General features: G+C 43.3%; 2 protein-coding genes across 2 annotated transcripts; both read right to left on the bottom strand.

Moving 5' to 3' along the window:
- Positions 1-3,139: 3,139 nt before the first annotated feature.
- Positions 3,140-4,029, bottom strand: LOC130135357 (uncharacterized). The gene is made up of 2 exons (XM_056304320.1): positions 3,802-4,029; positions 3,140-3,712 (listed from the first exon to the last, which is right to left on the bottom strand). The coding sequence occupies exons 1-2, from the start codon at positions 3,931-3,933 to the stop codon at positions 3,140-3,142; spliced, it is 705 nt and encodes a 234-aa protein (XP_056160295.1). The 5' UTR covers positions 3,934-4,029.
- Positions 4,030-6,685: 2,656 nt separating this feature from the next.
- Positions 6,686-14,497, bottom strand: LOC115683500 (probable sucrose-phosphate synthase 3). The gene is made up of 12 exons (XM_030608029.2): positions 13,739-14,497; positions 11,777-12,009; positions 11,138-11,201; positions 10,375-11,073; positions 9,961-10,095; positions 9,494-9,625; positions 9,242-9,418; positions 9,108-9,161; positions 8,961-9,023; positions 7,858-8,817; positions 7,622-7,749; positions 6,686-7,182 (listed from the first exon to the last, which is right to left on the bottom strand). The coding sequence occupies exons 1-12, from the start codon at positions 14,018-14,020 to the stop codon at positions 6,894-6,896; spliced, it is 3,216 nt and encodes a 1,071-aa protein (XP_030463889.1). The 5' UTR covers positions 14,021-14,497; the 3' UTR covers positions 6,686-6,893.
- Positions 14,498-20,485: the final 5,988 nt, after the last annotated feature.

Genomic DNA, 20,485 nt, shown 5'->3' with positions numbered 1-20,485 from the left:
TGTGTTATTGATATTTTTCATAGCCTATTTTATGGTCAAATGTAATGTCAGTTATGAGCAAAAGTTTCTTAGTCTACCATAATTTAAGATAGGCTTGTACTATGTACGTGTATTTGGCAATTTGTAGCTACGGTTGTGTTATTAGTTTGCTGCAATTTTTGTATGTAACAAGAGGTTTGCTGCAATCTATGACAAATGGAAGGTTGGAATTTATTGGTTCTCAATGTTGAGTTGCTTAGTATTTTGTTGCTACATATTTTGATGCAGTTTTGCCTCATTGGCAGCATATTTATTGCATATTTTTGCTCATTTGCTGTCTTTTGCTGCACTTCCTCATTTGCAGCATATTTTGCTGCATATTTTTGCTCATTTGCTGCATATTTTTGCTCATTTGCTGTCATTTGCTGCACTACCTCATTTGCAGCATATTTTGCTGCATAATTTTGTTCATTTGCTGTCATTTGCTACACTTTCTCATTTGCAGCATATTTTACTGCATATTTTTGCTCATTTGCTATCATTGCTGCACTTTCTCATTGGCAGCATATTTTTGCTCATTTGCTGTCATTTGCTGCACTTCCTCATTTGCTTCATATTTTTGCTCATTTGCTGCACTTGCTCATTTGCTGCATATTCACTTGCTCATTTGTTGTATTTTTTTCATCTGGTTAGATGGTTGCATATTATGGAGTAAGGCTCACTACTAAAAATGAGGTGCCGCAAGTTAACTCTGCGTAGAACAAATTATGAAGTCGTCACAAGTTCAAAGCTTGACATTTTAGTGCCAAATGTTTCTAATCGTGATCACTTAAGTGCGGTCGTGGTTCAAAAGTGATCACTTAAGTTCTAGTCATGGTTCAAAAGTGAGCACTTAAGTGCCAGTCGTGGTTCAAAAGTGATCACTTAAGTTCCAGTCGTGGTTCAAAAGTGATCACTTAAGTGCCAATTGTGGCCGAAAGTTGATCACTTAAGTGTCATGCCGTGTGTTTCTTTGAAAAATGGAGACTTTGGTTCCAACAAACCAATCTTTAAACCAGATCATTCCAGAATCAAAGCAGTAACTGTACGAGCACTGCTCACCAGCACCAAACCATACTCATAAACTGGTTCAAACAGCCCCCAAACCATATTCAAAACCGGTTCAAAATGCGTGCACCAGCACGTGCTGGCGTGCTGGTGCAAGCACTATACTGCACTCCCAAATATGACAAAATCATCAGCTACCATACTATACTCCCAAATAGTAACCATACTATACTCCCAAATAGTATAAAATCAGCAGCTAGTACAAACACCATACTGCACTCTCAAACAACACAAAATCAGCAGCTGGTGCAAGCACCATATTGCACATGAAAATAGCACAAAAAATCAGCACTAGCAGCACTAATTCCCACCCTCCCCACCAACTGCATCAGTAAGTTTCTTTGAATATTAACTTACTGAGGCAACTTACAAGCACCCCACTACACCAGTACTATACTAAAACAGAACAAACACGTGTCCAAAAATATGAAAATCACAACCACCTTAACCAAAACATCGAATTTAGTCATTACACACAACATCCCATTAGTCAATGACATTCCAGGACTACAAAAAATCAACCTCCTATTAGCCAATACGGTAAACCTCCCTAATTTCACAAAAACTAACAATCACCTCAACACCCTCTCATTAGTCAATAGTGATAAATCCACCATTTCCTTTTCCTTTCGACGGCTTCTTGAATTGATTCATAATTCTTTGACTCTTTCGAACTGGACGAACTGCAGGTTGTTCTTCTGAAGATGCAGGTTCTTCAATAGCTGGAGCTGCTTCTTCTTGATCTGCTGGAGCTGCATCTTCTTCAACAACTGGAGCTGCTTCTTCTTGAACTGCTTGAGCTGCATCTTCTTCAACAGCTAGAGCTGCTTCTTCTTGAACTGCTCCAACTGCATCTTTTTCAACTGCTGGACCAGCAGGTTGTTCTACTGGCCTTCTTGCTCGAGATTTCTTCTTAGGCGCAGCAACTATCTTCTTCTTACTGGTGTTGGTGGCTGTTTTGGAGCTGTCAGCATGTGCTGGTTGATCAGGAACTAATGTTGAGTTTTTTGTTGGTGGCAGTTTACGAACACTCTTCTCTGCAGCCACCCTTCTTCTCTTCGGACCAGCTGCTTGCGACATTGGTTGGATTCTTTTTGGTGCAGCTCTTGACTCTTGGCTTGGGCCAACTTGAGATATGAGAACCTCTGAACTCCTCCCAGGCTACAACATAATCATGGATGAGAAGAAGCAATATTTTCATAAAAGTGAAAAACTCACGAATGAAATGCATGAGATGCACAAAACTTACATGCAAAATAGTCACTCCAGTATTGAAGTCCGTATAAATTCCATAACCATATTGCCTTAATCTTCTGCCAAGGACCCCTCTTGTTTGATATGGTGCCTCACTTTGAGGAACCTGAGCTGCTTGTTCAGTTGGTTTTCTTCTCAACTGATAAGAACAAAACAATGTCAACTAAAGCCAAAGTCTGCTCACTAAAGATTAATACAAATACATATAGCTTACTGGATATTTTCTCCTAGCCTGTGCAACAGTCGAGGAGGAGGTTGCCCTTAAACCTGGGCCTCCGGTTGGCTCTTCAGCTGGTTCTTGAACTTGGCCTTCAGCAGGCCCTTCAACTAGACAATCAGCATGCCTATCAGCTAGCCCTCCAGCAGGCCTTTCAGCAGCCCCTTCAGCTGGTTCTTGTGCTGGCGCTGCACTTGATCCAATTTGAGTCCCTCCACTTGGCTGTTGAAGCAACTGATGTTGCTTCTTCAAATGACAACCACTTTTGTTGTGACCTACCTCACGACAATATGAGCATTTTATCTCTACACCTGACCTGCTCATCTTCTTACTTCTGGGCTCTCCCTCCTGCTTTCTTCGTCTCCTTTTAGGCCTTCCCATTTGTTTCTTAAGTGGTAAAGGATGAGGGGCTTCATGATTTGTTGGCTCCCAGAATTTTGTACTTCTAATAGGCTGCATCATGTGCTGGTAAGCAGCAAGATATGTGCTTTTGTGGTAGTAACCATGCAGGTAATCCTTGGGATTTTGGTACTTCGCTTGGATGGCACAAATGGCATGTATGCAGGGAATTCCAGAAAGTTGTCAAGCTCGACATGAGCACTTTAGTTTGTCCAATTGGACAACATACTTGTCTGTTTTTTCCATGACCTCATAGCCATCATCTCCATTCCAGATAGGATGACAGAACCTACTACTCGCCAAGTTGTCATCCAATCTTTTAGCAATCCTAGGACCACACTGTCCAGTCCACTTCGCAGCCTCATCTCTCTGTTTTTGCAGCCTTGTCATGACTATCACTCGAATATCCTCAAGCATGCTGATGATTGGTTTGCACCTCGCCTCTAAAATTCTGCCATTGAAGGCTTCACTAAGATTGTTATCAATGATATCGCTCTTGAATTCTTCACTGAAGAAGGCCTTGCACCAATGCCTGGGTTCAGTTTGAAAAAGTGCTTCATAACCGTCCTTCGTCAAGTCAAGCAGCTGCTGTTTGTGAATTCTAAAATCAGCCATGTTGGTGCTCTTAGCTATCATCCAAAATTGCTTCTGTAGTTTCTCCCCTTTGTAGATCTTTGCCCAGTTTGCATATATGTGCCTCGCACACATCCTATGTTCAGCAAATGGCATCAACTCAGCTAGAGCAGGAAGAAGTCCCTACAAGAATTCATACATCAAGGCATTAATAAAGGCATGTGCAAGATAAAATGTCATAAATATTGTTTGTGCAGTTGCACCAGCATTACCTTTTGTTGGTCGCTCATGAATGCCCAACCTCCTCCATTAGTGATCTCAAGGTCCGCCATCAAATTTTTCAGGAACCACGACCAAGTGCCCTTGCTCTCTACCTTCACAACAGCCCAAGCAATTGGAAACATCTGATTATTGCCATCCCTCCCAATGGCAGCCAACAATTCTCCCTTGCACACACCCTTCAAGAAACATCCATCTAACCCTATGACTCGTCTACAACCAGCAACAAATCCCCGCTTGCATGCATCGAAGCAAATATAAATTCGGTCAAAGTTAGTCCCATGGTTAGGCAGTGGCCGGTCCACAACCTCAACAAAAACTCGACTACCCGGGTTTTGCAGCCTACATTCTCCAACATATTCCCAAATTTGACCATATTCTTCCTTGTACCTCTCTAGAATTTTTCTCATCACCTTATACTTGGCTCTTTTACACTGATTGAGTGACACGTTAATCCCTACCTGCTCTCTTACCAACTGCTTCAGCTCAGCACTCTTCACATCAGGCATCGCTTTGATGGTATCGAAGAAGTGCTTCGACAACCAAGCACTCGTTACCCTTTTGTTGTCAAACATGATGGAACAAGTATGTTCCTCCTGTAATGACCTAATTTGGAATGACCCGTCCCTCTTTGAACGTGCGCCATATATCTTCCACGAACAACTAGGTTGAGAACACTTTGCTCTAACATAGTCCTGCGTATTTCGAGTGAACTGAAGAGTCCTCTGTTCAGCTATTGAATACTTGATAATCCCTTCTTTGAATTGTTTGGCATCAGAAAATTTCAGACCTACAGTCAACACAGAAGAAGAAGAGCCAGGATCGTATAACGGATACTTACGTTTCCTTCTGCGCACAACGGGATCATCATCTTCATGCTGATTTTCAGAATTATCATTCTGTTCATCAGAGCCACTTTCTTCATAATCAGTGTCATTACCTTCAGCTGGAGCTCCATCAATGCTATGTCCTGGTTCAGCTTCATGCAATCCTCCAAGTGCAGCTGTTGATTTTTTTCCAAATTCCCTTTGCTTTTGCCTTGATTGTGCAAGTTCCTCATCGTCATCTTCACTTGGTAAATTTACATTTGTCACACCCTCATCATCTGATTCACTAGATGCAGCAACTTCCCACGACAATCCAGTGAACTCAAATCCAGTGAACTCTTCACTCACTGCATGGCTTGCCTCCCTCTCATCCCTCTCATGTCCAGCTTCATCTATAATAGAACTAGCACCAACCTGAGTACTAGGTAAAGCAGCACCATCACCTACGTCTCCTCCCTCAGCCCCTTCATCAGATTCACCATCACTATAGGACTCAACGTACACAACAGCTTCTTTTCCATGAAGATAATGGTAGATGATATCCTTAACACCATTATCATCATGAAAGTTTCTAATACCGTCCTTCAAGCTGCTTCCAGGAACACAATAATGCAAACTTCCTATTTTACATCTTAATTGTTGAACTATATCCCTCATGAGATTAATATATGCTGGCTTGCTTTTATCGAAATAAACAGTACCTTCAAGTCCCCCAAAGTATTCCCACTTGTCAGTGCCGATGACAAATTCTCCTCCATAGAGAACAATGATGCCGATAATTGTGTCTTTATTCCCCATATCGACCCTGCATTGAAGGAAAAAAGCCAAAAAATTCAATATTTTAGCTTTCGGGACCACACCACATAGGAAAAAGAGCACAGTTTCACATGAAGGTCCCCCACATGGTCGACAAGATTGAAAAAGCCACCATCAGACCACATGGGTGACAATGACAGAGGTCCCCACATGGACTATAGTCTATCGCATATACTCAGCCCGGCACCAACACAATCGAATCCACTTCAAGCCCTAATATCCGAACAACTAGCCATAATTTATGAAGTTCAAGCTTTAATTTCAGAAGTTCAAGACCTAATTTCAAGTTCGAGCCCCAATTTCCCAAGTTCGAGCCCTAATTTCCTACTTCAAACCCTAATTTCCCGAAGGCAGCCCTAATCTACCAATTAATTGAGTGAAACATCCGACAATGAAGCACAATGTGTCGATCAATTCAGCAAAATAGAAATTAACAGCCCTTATTTGAAGACCGACCTTCGTAATTTGCCACGGAGACGGGACCGACGCCGACGGGACGAGTGATGCTCAGTCCACGGGATGAGGGAGCGACGCCGACCGACCGCGAGGGGAAGGCAAGAGACGGCGTTGGCGATGGCGACGGCGACGAAATGAGGGCGCCACGAGCGACGAGCGACAGGCGACGGCGACTGGACGAGGGAGACAAAGCAGGTGTGACGAGCGACGCGATGCTAAGACCTTTGAACTGAGCGACGTCGTTTGCTATCCTAAATGGAACGACGTCGTCCTTCTTGTCCACGTGGACTGAGCGACGTCGTTTTGCTCGTCCACGTGGACATCAAATGTTGACCCCAATATCCACGTCACACTCTTTTTTTAAATAAAAATGCCAGGTCAGCTTTTTGGCCGGAATTTTGGCCGGAGTCACTAAAGTGATCGATTTTCCTCCGACTTGGCACCAAAGTGATCCGAAAAAAAGTTATGGCACCAAAGTGATCGCCGTACACAAGTTATGGCACTTATAGTGTACTTTTGCCCAATAACATTCAATCAACTTTAAAGTGACATTTGGTTATCAAATCGCGAGGATCGAACCTGGCCCGTCCTGTTTTAGATGTACAATAATCACTATATCGAACAAACTCTGGTAGAAAAATCCAAGTTTAAGGTAAGAAGGAGCTTTCGGCAAATGTGAACTTGATTTCCATACTCGAAAAGGTGGAAGACAAGAGAAATTTATGGATAGCTAATCCGATGAAATTCCATGCTTGCGCTCAAAATGGGGCAGTTTGCATTCCCGCTACGACAATTTAAAATTCATCATGACCGACCAAACGGCGCATATAGAACTTGCAAGTTCATATATGACAACTACCAAATAAGGTATGAAGTTGTTAGCCATCTTTGGCAAATAATGCTGTAGCTGAAGCACCTTTCTTAATGTTGTTAGAAGGTGCATCAGAAAAGAGAAATAAGTCAAATGCGTTACTATTACTATCACATCACATCCCAGGGGCTGATTTAGAGCCCAGCTTGAGAGCACCAGCAATCTCATCTGGAGTTGCACCCTCACTCAGGTAAGTCACCAACGGGCTCTCCCCCGGGACGATGTCATCCCTCAGGTAGCTTCCCGTCATCCGGAGCAGCTCCTCCGACCCCCTCGACACCACCCCTTTCATTATGACAGTGTTGTGGGCCCCGGCGATCATCTCCTCATGGTCGGTGTCGCCGCTCTCCCCGAGGATGACATACATGTTTGCAACGTTCAATCTCCAGCGCACGAACAGGTACCTAAGGAGAAAAAAATAATGCAAACCCTCTGACATGAGAAACAATGACAATCTGCTTAAGAAATTAAGGAAATCGTCCATGACGACGGTTATTTGCACGAAAAGCAATCCGTCCTGTCATGGAGACACTAACTTTTACTTCAGCCAAATATAAGAAAACAATTTTCCTATTATCTGACCTCTCTAACTGGAAATCCTGGACTGATAAATCATTCGGGACAATGGTCAAATAATGCACTGTTGTGCCACGTATGGTCTAATAAGCCAATGACCCAATTATGGATTTGATAGAATATGTTTCAGTTTTCAACTTCAAAATCACACCAACCTACTAAATCAGCAAGTATAGTCATCTGGATTATGTCACGGAACTTCTACCCTGACGAACAGTTAATTTGGGCTAACTTGACCCATTCAACTACGAAGAAAAAGAAATTTACCTGAGTGCTTGTGCTCGAGATGCCAGAAGAGGAATAATGTGCATTCTAGTTAAGTTCCGGCAATACATCGGATGACAACGGAGTCCCCGCATTCTGAGTTTCTGCCTCAAATCATCCACTTTCTTCACCTGCAAAGTATTCCACTATCAATACCCTTTTGCCATTACTGTTAGAGTCAATTAGTAATCATATTCTAATGACCGTTCTGCACATTTTCAACAATAGACTCTGCTCACCATACTAAGCTCCTTTATAAAGTATGAGATGCAATGCGAATTGCTTGATTCCGTATCCTCCTCGATGGGACTAAAAGGTTCCTCAAGTTTCTCTTCCCCTTCTGATGTATTCAACAGCTTCCAAATGGTCTTCTTTAAGCCCTCGCAACCCCAACGGTAGTCGATATGTGATGCATAATCCGGGTCCCGAACAAGCTTTCCATCTTCCTCTGTGTAGGCCCCGGGGTAATACACTTCGCTCCCGCTGCTACAGATCAAAGCATCGAACTCATTCACTTGGATGTCCCCCGACTTCAAGAATTCCATGGTTTCTGAAACTGGCATAGCTGTCGATAGAGCGAATCCAGAGACCCTAGCGGCTTGTGGGTCCGATCGGACAGCCTTCATAACATCTTGCACCATCTGAACAATCTTATTTTCGGGGGCCCCATCACTGTCATAGCAGTCAACAGCTATAACTATTAACCTACGTCGCCGCCTCAATATGGGATACTTGCTCACCGAACTCTCAAGTGGTTTGTTTCCACCTTCAATGTCAATCGATTCAGAAGATTCTTGCTTCTTAATTTTGCTAAGAACTCTTTTCACTTGGTCCTGGAGCTCTGGGTCTCCAGAAGCAATTGCGGCATAGTCAAGAGATTCATTTAATGAAGATTTTTCTCCGTCAACTGAGAGCCTAAGGGACATATCTTGCACGTCCTTCAGGGAATCATTGAATGACTCTTCGGCTGGGATTTCGTCCTCTGGAGTAGCAGTTTGCCATTGCGGGTGTCTCATCCGGCATGCTGCCACCCTAGTCAAGTACGTACGGCAATGCTCAGGCCATGAGAAGAGGTGTATGTTTTTCCAACCATTCTTCCTGCATTCATGCCACAAGGACTTCTCTGAGACCAGCTTGAGCAGTGCATCGGCAATAGCTTGTTGATCATGAGGGTCCACGAGCAGCCCATTATTCAGTGCCTAAATCACATAGCAATATATAAGGATTAAGAAAGAAATTCCCAATTCAACATCTCGTGCTGAACTGAATACAAAAAAAAAGGGGGTGTAAAACTTTGTGGGACACATATTGCATGACATCGCTGTGGGCAGGTCAAACTTACTTGGTGAATGTCAACTGGTCCACCGTTTTTAGTAGCCACCATTGGAAGCCCGTGTGCTGCTGCCTACATTATTCATAAAGCAGATGAAGTGGTACTCAATACTTCTAGGAACCATCTTTTACAAACAAGAAATAAACTTTATAATACCTCGATCAGAGTAAGACCAAACGGCTCAACTAGAGCTGGATTGATGAAAACGCCCTGCAACATGTGAGGTGCGATTAGTTTCCTATCATGTTAAGACTGAGGCCGTGGACCTTGAATACGGTGAAGAAGAAAACCTTTGTTTTCGCCGCTAGACGATAAATTTCTGGAACATCAGACTGCCTGTGATGCTTGGGGAAGGCAACTTGCCCATAAAGATCATACTTGTCCACTAGTTTCAGCACTGTTGTAAGAACGCTGGCGTTTCCAGAAGACATCTCATCTATATCATCCCTGTTGCCCATGATCAATGTCTGCGGAAAAAGCTTGCCACTTAGTTACATCTGGATTTTCATGTCATAGTTATACAGAGCAAACATCATTCTTACAAGATTTGCAAGCTCCCTTAGAGGGCGGCACTCTCCAAAAGCCTTCACAAGAGTTGTTATATTCTTCTTCGGGTCTGGCCTTGATAAAGCCAAGATCATCGGCTTGTGCGGGTTTGTGAGGAATCTCATCACCTGACAGAAAAGACGCTCTAAGTGAGCAAGGATAACAAAAGCTACTGCATAAACACGATGGCAATGCAAAATCCTAGACAATCACTCCAGGAATGTACATTGGAGAAGAAGGTTTGTGAACAATTCTTTCAAGGAAGGCCAAAAAAAGAGGGCCATTATTTCGTGGCATGAGTTAGACCACAAAGCACGCCAGTCAACCAATTCTTATTAGTAATTACCACAGAGCTGGCCAGTCAACCTTATAGTTGCTTTCTAGTGCGTTGTTTAGGAGTGCCATCAGAGCGTTTCTTAGATAAATTTCTTATTAGAAATAGAAAGAAAATTCAGATACTCACTTCTGACCATATTGCCGGGAGGGATTTGGGGGAAGAGCCGTCAACACCACCAATAAGTGCTGCCAGTTCCCCATCAACCTCAGGGGTATCTTCCTGGACATTGACATTGCTAAAATCCATGCCAGGAGGAATGACCTGTAAAAGAAGCAGTGATATCAGAAACTAAATAGACGAGCGCCCTACGAATGACTATTCAACTATTAATTTTAATCCCTTCTTTGGACAAGTACATCAATTCTAGTGATCCACAGAACGATTTAGTAACCTTTAGAGTAACAAATCTTGTGTTATTTCCGTTTGAATATGATTATGAATATAAATGACATTAATAGACCTTTGAAATATACGAACAGCCAACAAGATAATCATGTTTGACTGAGGTATGACGAACAGCAAGAAAGGATAAATCCCTACCACCATCCTCGGCATGTACCGCCCATGACAGTTTACCCCGCGTCTAGCACGAGCGCGCAAAACTTTCTCAAGCTTGACATCAAACCCATCATAAAGACCCCACTGCTTGTCGATTTCCTGCTTTGTACTAGTAATGACAAGCTCAGCGGCATCAAGAGAAAGTTCCTCTGCTTCGATTCTCCTCATGATCTTGTATGTCGAGTTTATATCTTCCTTTGATTGCCGTCCCTGCTTGAGGAGCTGCTCGAGTTTGTTCCTCCCAAGTGAGTGACCCGTTAAGACCATTGGGATGTTAAGAGCACCTGAGAGAAGAGCAGCACTATCTCCCGCATCTGCATAATGACCATGAATCACATACGGCCATACAGGCTGGCCCCCGCCTATTTGTTCGCCGAGAACTTTTGACATATTCAAAATGTGAGCTAAAGCCCCGTCGACAAATTCTTGAATATATGGCCAGAGCAATTCCTTGTGGAGATACTTATTTCGTGGACCAAATGGAATCCTTATAATGTAGGCCCCACTACTCTCTCCCAATTCATTGGTATCGGCATCTTCTGGGCCAGCAGTTAGCATTTCCGTTGGTTCGCCATAACTCCAGTCGACTTCTGGGGAGGAGATTTGGCGGGTGAAAAGATCAACCCTGTATACACCAGGCATTCTAGCAAGTGCACGAGAAAGCTCTACCACATATTTAACCTGTGCACAGTTTTCGATTAGTCAATGCATGAGAATCAATATAAATTAACGTAGGTGTGCATACCTGTCCACCAGTATCAGAGTCCCGACCAAGTTCCATTTGATCCCCACGGACCAAACCATGCAAACTGGTCAGAACAATAAGTTGGATCAATGAGTTGAAACAGCATCATTTTAGGCCCAGAGTGAATTATGAATTTACAATTCGTAGGAATGCAGACGGATCGTATGAGAATAGATAAAAGATCGATGCTGAGATCTAGAGTATCTTGGAGTTCATAAATGGGCCCAAAATTTAAACGATGTGGTGTTCGGGATGACGTCCAAATGGTTTATTCCTCTAACTTCAAGTAGCCTAATGAACTCAAGACAAATGACCTTTCTGTTAGATCAGCATATCTGGTGTAAGATTAAGTTATATTATGATGGTTTATCCTTCGGTTACGAAAAGGGTAACCTACTTCAGTAGAATTTCAGAAGGGAAATGAAATAAGATACCTTCTTTATTTGACAAGACAACATTAACGGTACCTTGTAAGTTGTATGTCTCAGCTGATATTACTTCCAAAACATAAATACAAGAAGCTGAAAGCTACACTCTCTCGCCTGCTGACATGCTGAACATTCTATATATATATCTCCTCATAGGCACACAATTGCAAGAAGTTGACTAAATAACACTTAAGCCAAAGAAAGACTATACCTAATTAGGACAATGTAAAGCTTCTTTTCCTTTTTATCATCTGACCATACTTCCAGATTGGAAAAATTCCTCTGAAACTTCTTTCTTGGGGTCTCGCTCAGCATTAACTCTCCCACAATGTCCCCTTTCTCTCCTTCTGATAAGTCCTCAGACATGTCTTCTGTCGCATCCCTCCGTCCTTGTTCCCGTTCCCATCTCCGTTTTGCCAGCCTTTGCAGTTCCTCCCATTCCAACTGATGACGAAGGCTCCTTAAATTTCAGTTGGAAAACTAAGAAGATACAGGGAAGGCAATTGCTTTGCCTTGATAAAGCTAATAGCAATATAACAATGAATGGTCTCTAGCACAAGATACAGAGAACAAAGTAGTGCTTAAAAGGTGGACCACACATACTTGATTGAGAGACACAAGGCATGGGAAAAGATGCAAGAATGGGTAAACAGAGAGCCGAACATGAAATCTTTGACATCATCTAGTACTAGTATCTTTGTGAACTCAAAGCCTTCACTATCTACAATATTCCGGGTTTATATTCTGTAACAGATAATGCACGTTGGGTTTGTCCAATGCGCAATATGTCTAACTAATAAAATGACTCAGGAAGACCAATCAATCACACGGCTGGAAACATGTTAATAATACCACATGCATCATAGCAATTAGTTTTCCTGGTATATTGAACTTATGACTAGAAGCATGTCACAACAATACTTTTAACTCTGCTTTATAGAGAACTGAAAAATTGGGAAATCGGAAAGGATTACACTGAGTCAAAAACTCAGTTTAGTGTGACATGATACTTCAGAAACAAAACTCAATTGAATCGCAATATGTTGGGTTTGCTCATGACACATACATGTTTGTCTCAAAATTCCTAAACACGAAAACAATATTATTAATGACAATGCTCGAAACATGTGGGCGCCACGTGCACCACAGAGATCTGTTCTGGTCATGATATGTTGGGGGTTGAATTTCAATTTATGATGCAGTTCCAACTTGGACTGCACTTCCTACAGAATGTGCCGAATTATTGAACAATTGGCTAATAATACATAGGCCAAACACCTCAGTCAATTTGAGTTAAAAGTATGAAATTCATAGAAGCGAAAACCTCTGTTTGGCATGATATTCCTGGTCCATACTAAATATATGTCCCCCCATACTGGTTTCTCCTTTTTCCCCACTCCTTACTTGTAAGTGTCCCCCAAATCTGGAATCCTCGTATAACTGAATCATTTCTCGACAAAATCCTCGTTTTCTTTTTGTTTCTCATGCATTATAGGCACTCAATTCCAAACAATTACTTTTAATAAGAGCTCACAAAACAAAGAGGCTCCCGCTCATCTGAAAACTTTTGCCGCTTAGGAATCTATAGAAATTCAAGCTTCACATGTAGATAGCCTGTCGCCCAAGCCAACACGCGCATGTACACTCTTGATTGGAATTTGCACGTCGATGTGTGTGTGAGGTAACCATGATTTTGTAAGGAGAACGGACCCAGGACAATGCATATATCTCACAATTTCCCCTTCTCAATTAATCAAGCTGGACGTCGAACACGAACCCAAGGATGAAGCAACACAACAATAACACAAAAAGGCAAGAGCTGACAATAATAAATTAATTCACAAAAGACTGTGTTGGGATTTGAATTCTCGACCTCTTATGCCGACAATCAACGATAAGCCCAAAAAAGCTTAACGTCGCGAAACGAGCAGTTTACATTAATCAAACATACTTCTTGCAACAATCACCAAGTAAATGCACTAGGTATATTTCCATCCAACTCTAAAAGGACCATAAAATAGAGTGTCAAAATTCAATCTCTAGACCTGTCTTCTTTTATCCCGAAACGCTTAATACACCATGAAACAAGCCGATAACGATCACCGAATAGATGCACCAGATATTCTCGGGAAAAAGAACAGAAGCATCGAAAAAGCCGACTCGGGAACATCACCTGCTTCTTCTTACGGGTGAGGTGCCAGATGCGCCAGCACATGTTCTCGAGGCGGGAGCTGCGGTCGCGGGAGTTTCGGGTGGCGACCACCTTGATCCACGTCCGGTGGAGGTCGGTCTCGTCGACGCCGGTCACCACCTCCTCCACGAAGTACTTGGTCGGGTTAAAGTCCCCCCTCTCCCTCATCTTCACATCCTTCTGCACGTTCTGCTCCGACGACCCCCCGCCGCCGCTGTCCAGTATCGCCTCCAAGTACCCGTTTATCCATTCGTTCCCCGCCATTCCAACCCACTATATTTCTATATCTATATCTATATCTATATACTTCTTCCCCTTCGAAACACGTCGCTCAGCCACAATCACAACCGCGCACGGTCACAGTCCCTTCATCAGACGGAGGAGGAACAGGAGGAGGAGGAGGGGAACGCGCGACGTGGGTCGTTCTATCTTTCGCTCTCTTTTGCATGCGCAAGGGCGGGGGACACCCACATGCGGGTTTTCACGGATTCTGCAGGCGAGAGGAAGAAACAAGAATCAAGAACCGTAAAGCTTCGACCTTTCCTCCTCCGTTCCGTGCCGTCACGGGGGCGACGGTGACCATGGGTTTCCCCCCCTCTCTCGTTTTCTCCTTAAACCAGAGGACGGGAATGTCGCTGGCGGTGACGAAAGGTGACGAGGCGAAGCTGACATGCAGGGAGCTTTCTTGCTCGGGGTCCCTTCATCGAACGACGGAGCTCTTGCGTTCGCGTTGCGCTCGTGCGCGTAATATGAGGAGGTGAGGAGGAGCTAGGGAGAGACGGAGATGGGGTTTGAGGGGAGAGAGAAGGCGAGGAGGGAGGCGGAGGAGGAGGAGCCACGTGGCGGGCGGCGGTGGGGCCAGGGCGGGGGGGACACGTGCGCAGCGGCCGGCGGATCAAGGATGATTGGGGTAGTGCACCATTTCCGATGCTGTCCGCTTCCCAATGCGACCTTCCCGCCCTACTCTCTCTCTCTCTCTCTCTCTCTCTCTAGAAAGCATGCACAATTTTTACCTTCTCTCTCTATCTCTTTCTAAATCTAATCACAATCACTAATTAGAATGTCGTTCCCTAATCTCGTTAATAAGCTAGTTGATTTTCAGATGGAGGGAGGGATCGGAAGATCCTGACTCCCAGATAACTGCATGATTAGAATGCTGCGAAACAACGGAGTTTGAGATTACTTGGCCCTGTGATTTCCGAGCGCCCGAGCTAATTTGAGCCTTATGTTATCACGACCCATGCATGCTCCTGAAAGTGTAATTTTTTTCCCTCGTGGGTGTGCTCACATTTCTATGTATGCATATGTGATATTTACCTTCGAATGAAAGTTTTAGCTTCGAATAGAAGGATGCTAATGGCCCGTTTGGCAAGTTACCAAATAGCGAAAATTTCTGTTCTTTTAATTCCCAGAATCAGTTTGGGAAACAGAAATGCGTTTGTTAAATTTTTTGTGCCCGGGCACAAATTTGCAAAAAATTGTTCCAAGAATCAGTTTTGGAACAAAATCAAGAAGCAAAAAAAAATAGCTTCTTGATTCCGGGAATAATTTTTCCATTTCTGATTTTTTTTCGTTTTCTTTTTTCTTCTTGGTTTGTTGTTCTTCTCCTACCGCCGGCCGGTCGACGAGGGTCCCCCTCGCCGGCTCGGGCGAGGGCGGCTCGCGGCCGCGACGGCGAGGCCTCACCCAGCCACGGTGAGGCCGACCTCACCGTCGCGACCCAGGCAAAGGAGATGGGTCGCGACAGTGAGGCCAACCTAGCCGTCTTGACCGGCGAGGGCCGCGACGCCCTCACTAGCCATGGCCTGTGGCCGGTCACCGGCGCCGGCGACCGACCATGGCCAAGGAAGGGAAGGGAAAGAAGGAAAAAAAAAGAGAAAGAAATATTAAAAAATTCAAATATATTATTAAATAAAAAGAAATTTTGTGTAGTTACCAAACGCATTTTTGATTTTTTTTCTAAGAATAAAAATTTTGGGCAGTTACCAAACGCTTTCAAATGATTAGAAATTGTTTCTGGGCACGGAATAAAAAAAATCATTTATGAGCAGAATCAGTTTCCGGACACGGAATCGTTACCATGCACATCCTAAGATGGTCGGCGTCGATATCAAAAATTGCAATCCTCGTTGGAAAGGTGTGTACTCTTTGAACATTTTTCATATAATAGATTAATTTCTTATGTCACTGGCGACTGACAAGTCCCTTTCCGATCGATTTTAGAAGGAAAGTCTAAACCTGTGAACGTAAAAAGCGCTTTCACTTTTGGAAAACATCTTCACAGCCTTTCATTCTAATTAGTGAATTTCTATTATATGAAAAAAGAAAGGTTCCGGTCCTTTTTTCTCTTTTTTCCCATAAAAGAATGAATTATTCGACTGCAAATATTCAATAAAGGAAAAAAAAAATAATTGAAGTGGAACGTTAAAGTGCACTTAACTGAACTCAATTGCTCATTTTCCATCATGAGAAAATGAATAATACCCAATTTGCCATGACTTGTGAAAGGAATCCTTTATTGGAACAACTAGCTATTTAGGAAACACTTTAATAAATTATTTTGTTACCAAATAAAACACGAATTAAATTTACTGCCTTTTTTTTGCAGTAAATATCTTTTTTTTTTGTGCATAATTTAGAATTTGGTAACTTGATAAATGGCAACACCATACCAATTACTAGCACCCAATTTATGAGACCGGTTATTCCATTAGTTTAGCCTCTTCATTTGAATCCGAATGGTATAACCAAACTTCAAATTCTCCGGTCGCGCCTTGTGAAAGTATCATGATTGAGGTTTTTTTGGTATGCACTTTTACTTCGTGTCGAAAAGTTTAATTAAAGTGAAGGATGCGATATTTACTATTGCAATATGCTTTCATTCCATAAAGAAAAACATATTCCCTTTCCGAGATTGTTTTGGGAAAATTGTTCAAAAATAACCTAAACTTATTGTACGACGGCCTAATCAATTATTAATATTTCAATTGTGCCAATTTAGTCTTAATCCTTCTCGTGATTTGCCAATGTAGTCCTTCCGATCAATTTTGATCTGAAATCATGATGTGGACACAGGCCATCCTACGTGGCATAGCCGGCACTGACATGGATAAAGTTTGCAAATTTTTTTTTTAAATTTTTCGAATTTTTTCTCTTTTTTTTTTGTATTTTTCTATTTCTCTCTGCCGGCCGGTGGAAGTTGCCGACCATAGGCGATAAATCCCAGCCCCCGCCAGATTTGGGTGAGACATTTACATGGAGCAAGGCAATCATTTACTTACAAATGGACTAATCGTGCTACAAGTCAGTTATATCAATATATATATCACTAATAAATATGTACCATTCGATTCGCCTAAAAATCTCCACTTCCTTGTCTAGCACTCAAAGAATATACCTCAACATCTTCTCATATTTTCATGCCAAGAGTGATTAGGAAAATAGTAAGAGAAAAATTTTATTTTTTTCTTCTTGTATGAAATATATATATATATATATATATATATATATATAATTGTTGAATTTGTTTGATCATGTTTGATGCAAAAGTAAGCGGTAGGGAAACATGATCCTGCTTTAGGGTGACCACTACCAACCATTCTCTATCTCCATGTCACCTTTGGCCTTAAATGGATCAAACCTTTTTCACACAAGTACCTTTCCAACCTACAAAACAATACCTCCAATTTCATGTATTGTGACTTCAATGCAACCCCTCCATGGTGAAGCTCTCATGCACTTCACATGCATACAAAGTGTACCATTATGTCAACTTTTGTCGCTCCCTATTCTGCCTTTTGTCACCATAGGAGAAGAAGAGCTTTCCTTCTTCAACTGAATTATTGAAACAAGGAGATCTAACTTTTCTTTTAAGGTCCTTCACATGGTTTGCCTTCTCTCGTGCTTGTACCAAATTGGAGGTCTCTTTGCCTCAAAGTTGAAGCCTTTTAGGGGAAAAGTGTCCAAAAAGTTATAAGCCTATTGTACGGCTGTCAATTCAGTCATAAACCTTTCAATTGTGCCAATTGAATCATAAACATTTTGACAGTTTGCCACTTTGGTTTTAAACATTTTGACGATTTATCAACGTAGTCTTTCTGACCCATTATCCAAATAATATATTTAGGACTAAATTGGCAAAATTTCAAAAGGTTTAGGAATAAATTGGCACAATGAAAAGGTTTAAGACTGAATTAGCTGTCATTCACTAGGTTTAGGACTTTTTTGACAATTATCCCGCCCCTTTAATTAGAAGGAATGAACGGGAAAACATCTTTCGTGTTTGAAAGCCTCTCGCTCACGCGCACGTGCGGTTGGGCACGGTCTCGGGGCGGGGTGGGAGGGATCGTGCTTGAGCTCCTATAAGTTTTGAGTTCGACCGAAAGCACAACTACTATTAGCAATCGCGACTCAAGTTTGAGTTTCTGAATTTTTTTTTTTTGTCTATGATCAAATCTCGACTTGATTATGATAACTCTAGATGATAAAATACCGACTTAGCTACAATTAGCAAGTGGTAACTGTGATTAACATAGTTACTCATTCACTTGGCCAAACAGCTGACCCAACTACCCATGTCCCATTTCCAATTGCTACTTTCTGGGAATAAAGAGGAAAAAAGAAGGGCTCGAGGTCCACGAAACAGCAAGCAATTTGTCCACATTCTCTGATGGAACACGAGAATCGAATCTCTGTTGCTTCACCAATGGTACAAAGTACAAACGACGCTTTTAGGGGTCTAGAGGACGATTCATTCGTGCCGTCTCATCGTTTTTTCGTGTTGTCGGTTCGTTCATTTTAGTATTGTGTCATGAGGGGTGGGGAAAAGTGTCAAAAAAGTCCTAAACCTTTTGCATTAGTGCCAATTTAGTCCTAAACCTTTTTTTGGTGCCAATTCAGTCCTAAACCTTTTGCATTGGTGCCAATTTAGTCATAAACCTTTTTTTGGTGCCAATTAAGTCCTAAACCTTTTAAATTGGTGCCAATTCAGTCCTAAACCTTTTGTTGTTGTGCCAATTTAGTCCTTTCGGTCAATTTTGACCGGAATTTTGCTGACGTGGACGGCTGCCGGCCGGCGACCGGTCACCGGCGCCGACGTGGCGCTGATGTGGACAAATTAAATAATATTTTAATATTTTTTGAATTTTTATTTTTTTCCTTTTTTTTTCTTTTTTTTTCCCCTTTTTTTTTGGCTTTATCCTTCCTCTGGCCGGTCGCCGGTGGTCCGCGACCGGCCGAGGCCGCGGGCCGGCGAGCTCGACCTCGCCGGCCACTGGGGAGGGCGGCCTCGCGGGCGAGGCGAGGCCCGACCTCGCCGGATCTGGCGAGGTCGAGCCTCGCCCGGCCGCCGGCGAGGTCGGGCCTCGCCGACCATGGCGAGGCTCGAACACTCGCCGGAGGCCGCGGCGAGGCGAGCCTCGCCATGGTCGGGCGAGGGCCTGCTCGCGGCGGCCGGGCGAGGTCGGGCGAAGTGGCGAGGCTCGAGCCCTCGCCGCAGCCGCGGCGAGGGCGAGCCTCGCCATGGTCGGGCGAGGCCCGACCTCGCCGGATCCGGCGAGGTCGGGCCTCGCCGGCGGCCGGGCGAGGCTCGACCTCGCCGAGATCCGGCGAGGTCGGGCCTCGCCCGACCATGGCGAGGCTCGCCCTCGCCCGGCGAGGCCGCCCTCCCCGGTGGGCCGGCGAGGTCGAGCTCGCCGCCTCTGCCTGGCGGTCGCGGGACCGGCGACCGGCCGAGGAAGGAGAAAGCCAAAAAAAAAAGGTGGAAAAAATAAAAATTCAAAAAAATATTAAAATATTATTTAATTTGTCCACGTCAGCGCCACGTTGGCGCCGGTGACCGGCCGGCAGCCATCCACGTCAGCAATTTCCGGTCAAAATTGACCGGAAGGACTGAATTGGCACAAAAACAAAAGGTTTAGGACTGAATTGGCACCAATTTAAAAGGTTTAGGACTTAATTGGCACCAAAAAAAGGTTTAGGACTAAATTGGCACAAATGCAAAAGGTTTAGGACTGAATTGACACCAAAAAAAGGTTTAGGACTAAATTGGCACTAATGCAAAAGGTTTAGGACTTTTTTGGCACTTTTCCCTGAGGGGTGGGGCGATTGCAAGGGCATGCGCGAGTTCCGACGCAAATTTTGCGAGTCATAGGGATAATTATCCAAAAAGTTCTAAACATGGCGGTCACTTCCGTCTTAAACCTTTTAATTATATCAATTTAGTCTGAAACTTTTTGACGACTTATCAATATAATCACAAACATTTCATTTGTGTTAATTTAATTCTAAATCTTTTGAAAATTTATTGATTTAATCATAAACTTTTTGACGACTTGCCAATTTAAACCTCCCGACCAAATTAGGCCGGACGTGGATACCGGCCAAGCACTAGCCATCCTATGTGGCGTGACAGATGTTGACGTAGATAATTTTTACATTTTAAAAAAATTCCTTTTTTATTTTTCCGTTTTTTTTTTCGCTTTGGCTCGGGGCCTAAGCGATGGTGTCCCTCGCCAAATACAGCGAGGGTGACCCTTGCCTAGACCACAAAAGTCGAGCCCTTGCCAGATCTAGCGAGGGTCGCCGTCACCCGTGGTCGATTGCAGGCCATGGTCGAGTACCGGCCACATGGCAAAGGGAAAGAAAATGATTTTTTTTAAATGAAAAGTATGTCCACATCGGTATCGGTCACGCCACATAATAAATGATGTCCACATTAGCGATTTCAGG

The sequence above is a fragment of the Syzygium oleosum genome, unplaced genomic scaffold, assembly GCF_021117445.2.
Source record: "Syzygium oleosum isolate NSW1041296 unplaced genomic scaffold, Sole_v2.1 Sole_v2.01, whole genome shotgun sequence".
NCBI classification, from domain to species: Eukaryota; Viridiplantae; Streptophyta; class Magnoliopsida; order Myrtales; family Myrtaceae; genus Syzygium; species Syzygium oleosum.
This window is presented reverse-complemented; position numbering and strand designations above follow the sequence as displayed.

Bases quoted from the DNA above. Each gene is read 5' to 3' on its own strand.
- LOC130135357 (XM_056304320.1), bottom strand. From the start codon at position 3,933: ATGTTTCCAATTGCTTGGGCTGTTGTGAAGGTAGAGAGCAAGGGCACT. The intron at 3,713-3,801 runs GTAATGCTGGTG...GAATTCTTGTAG, and splicing joins TCATGAGCGACCAACAAAAG to GGACTTCTTCCTGCTCTAGC.
- LOC115683500 (XM_030608029.2), bottom strand. From the start codon at position 14,020: ATGGCGGGGAACGAATGGATAAACGGGTACTTGGAGGCGATACTGGAC. The intron at 9,419-9,493 runs GTAAGAATGATG...CTTTTTCCGCAG, and splicing joins TAAGGGAGCTTGCAAATCTT to ACATTGATCATGGGCAACAG. The intron at 7,183-7,621 runs GTAAATTTCTTT...TTTTCTCCTTAG, and splicing joins TCTCGAGCACAAGCACTCAG to GTACCTGTTCGTGCGCTGGA.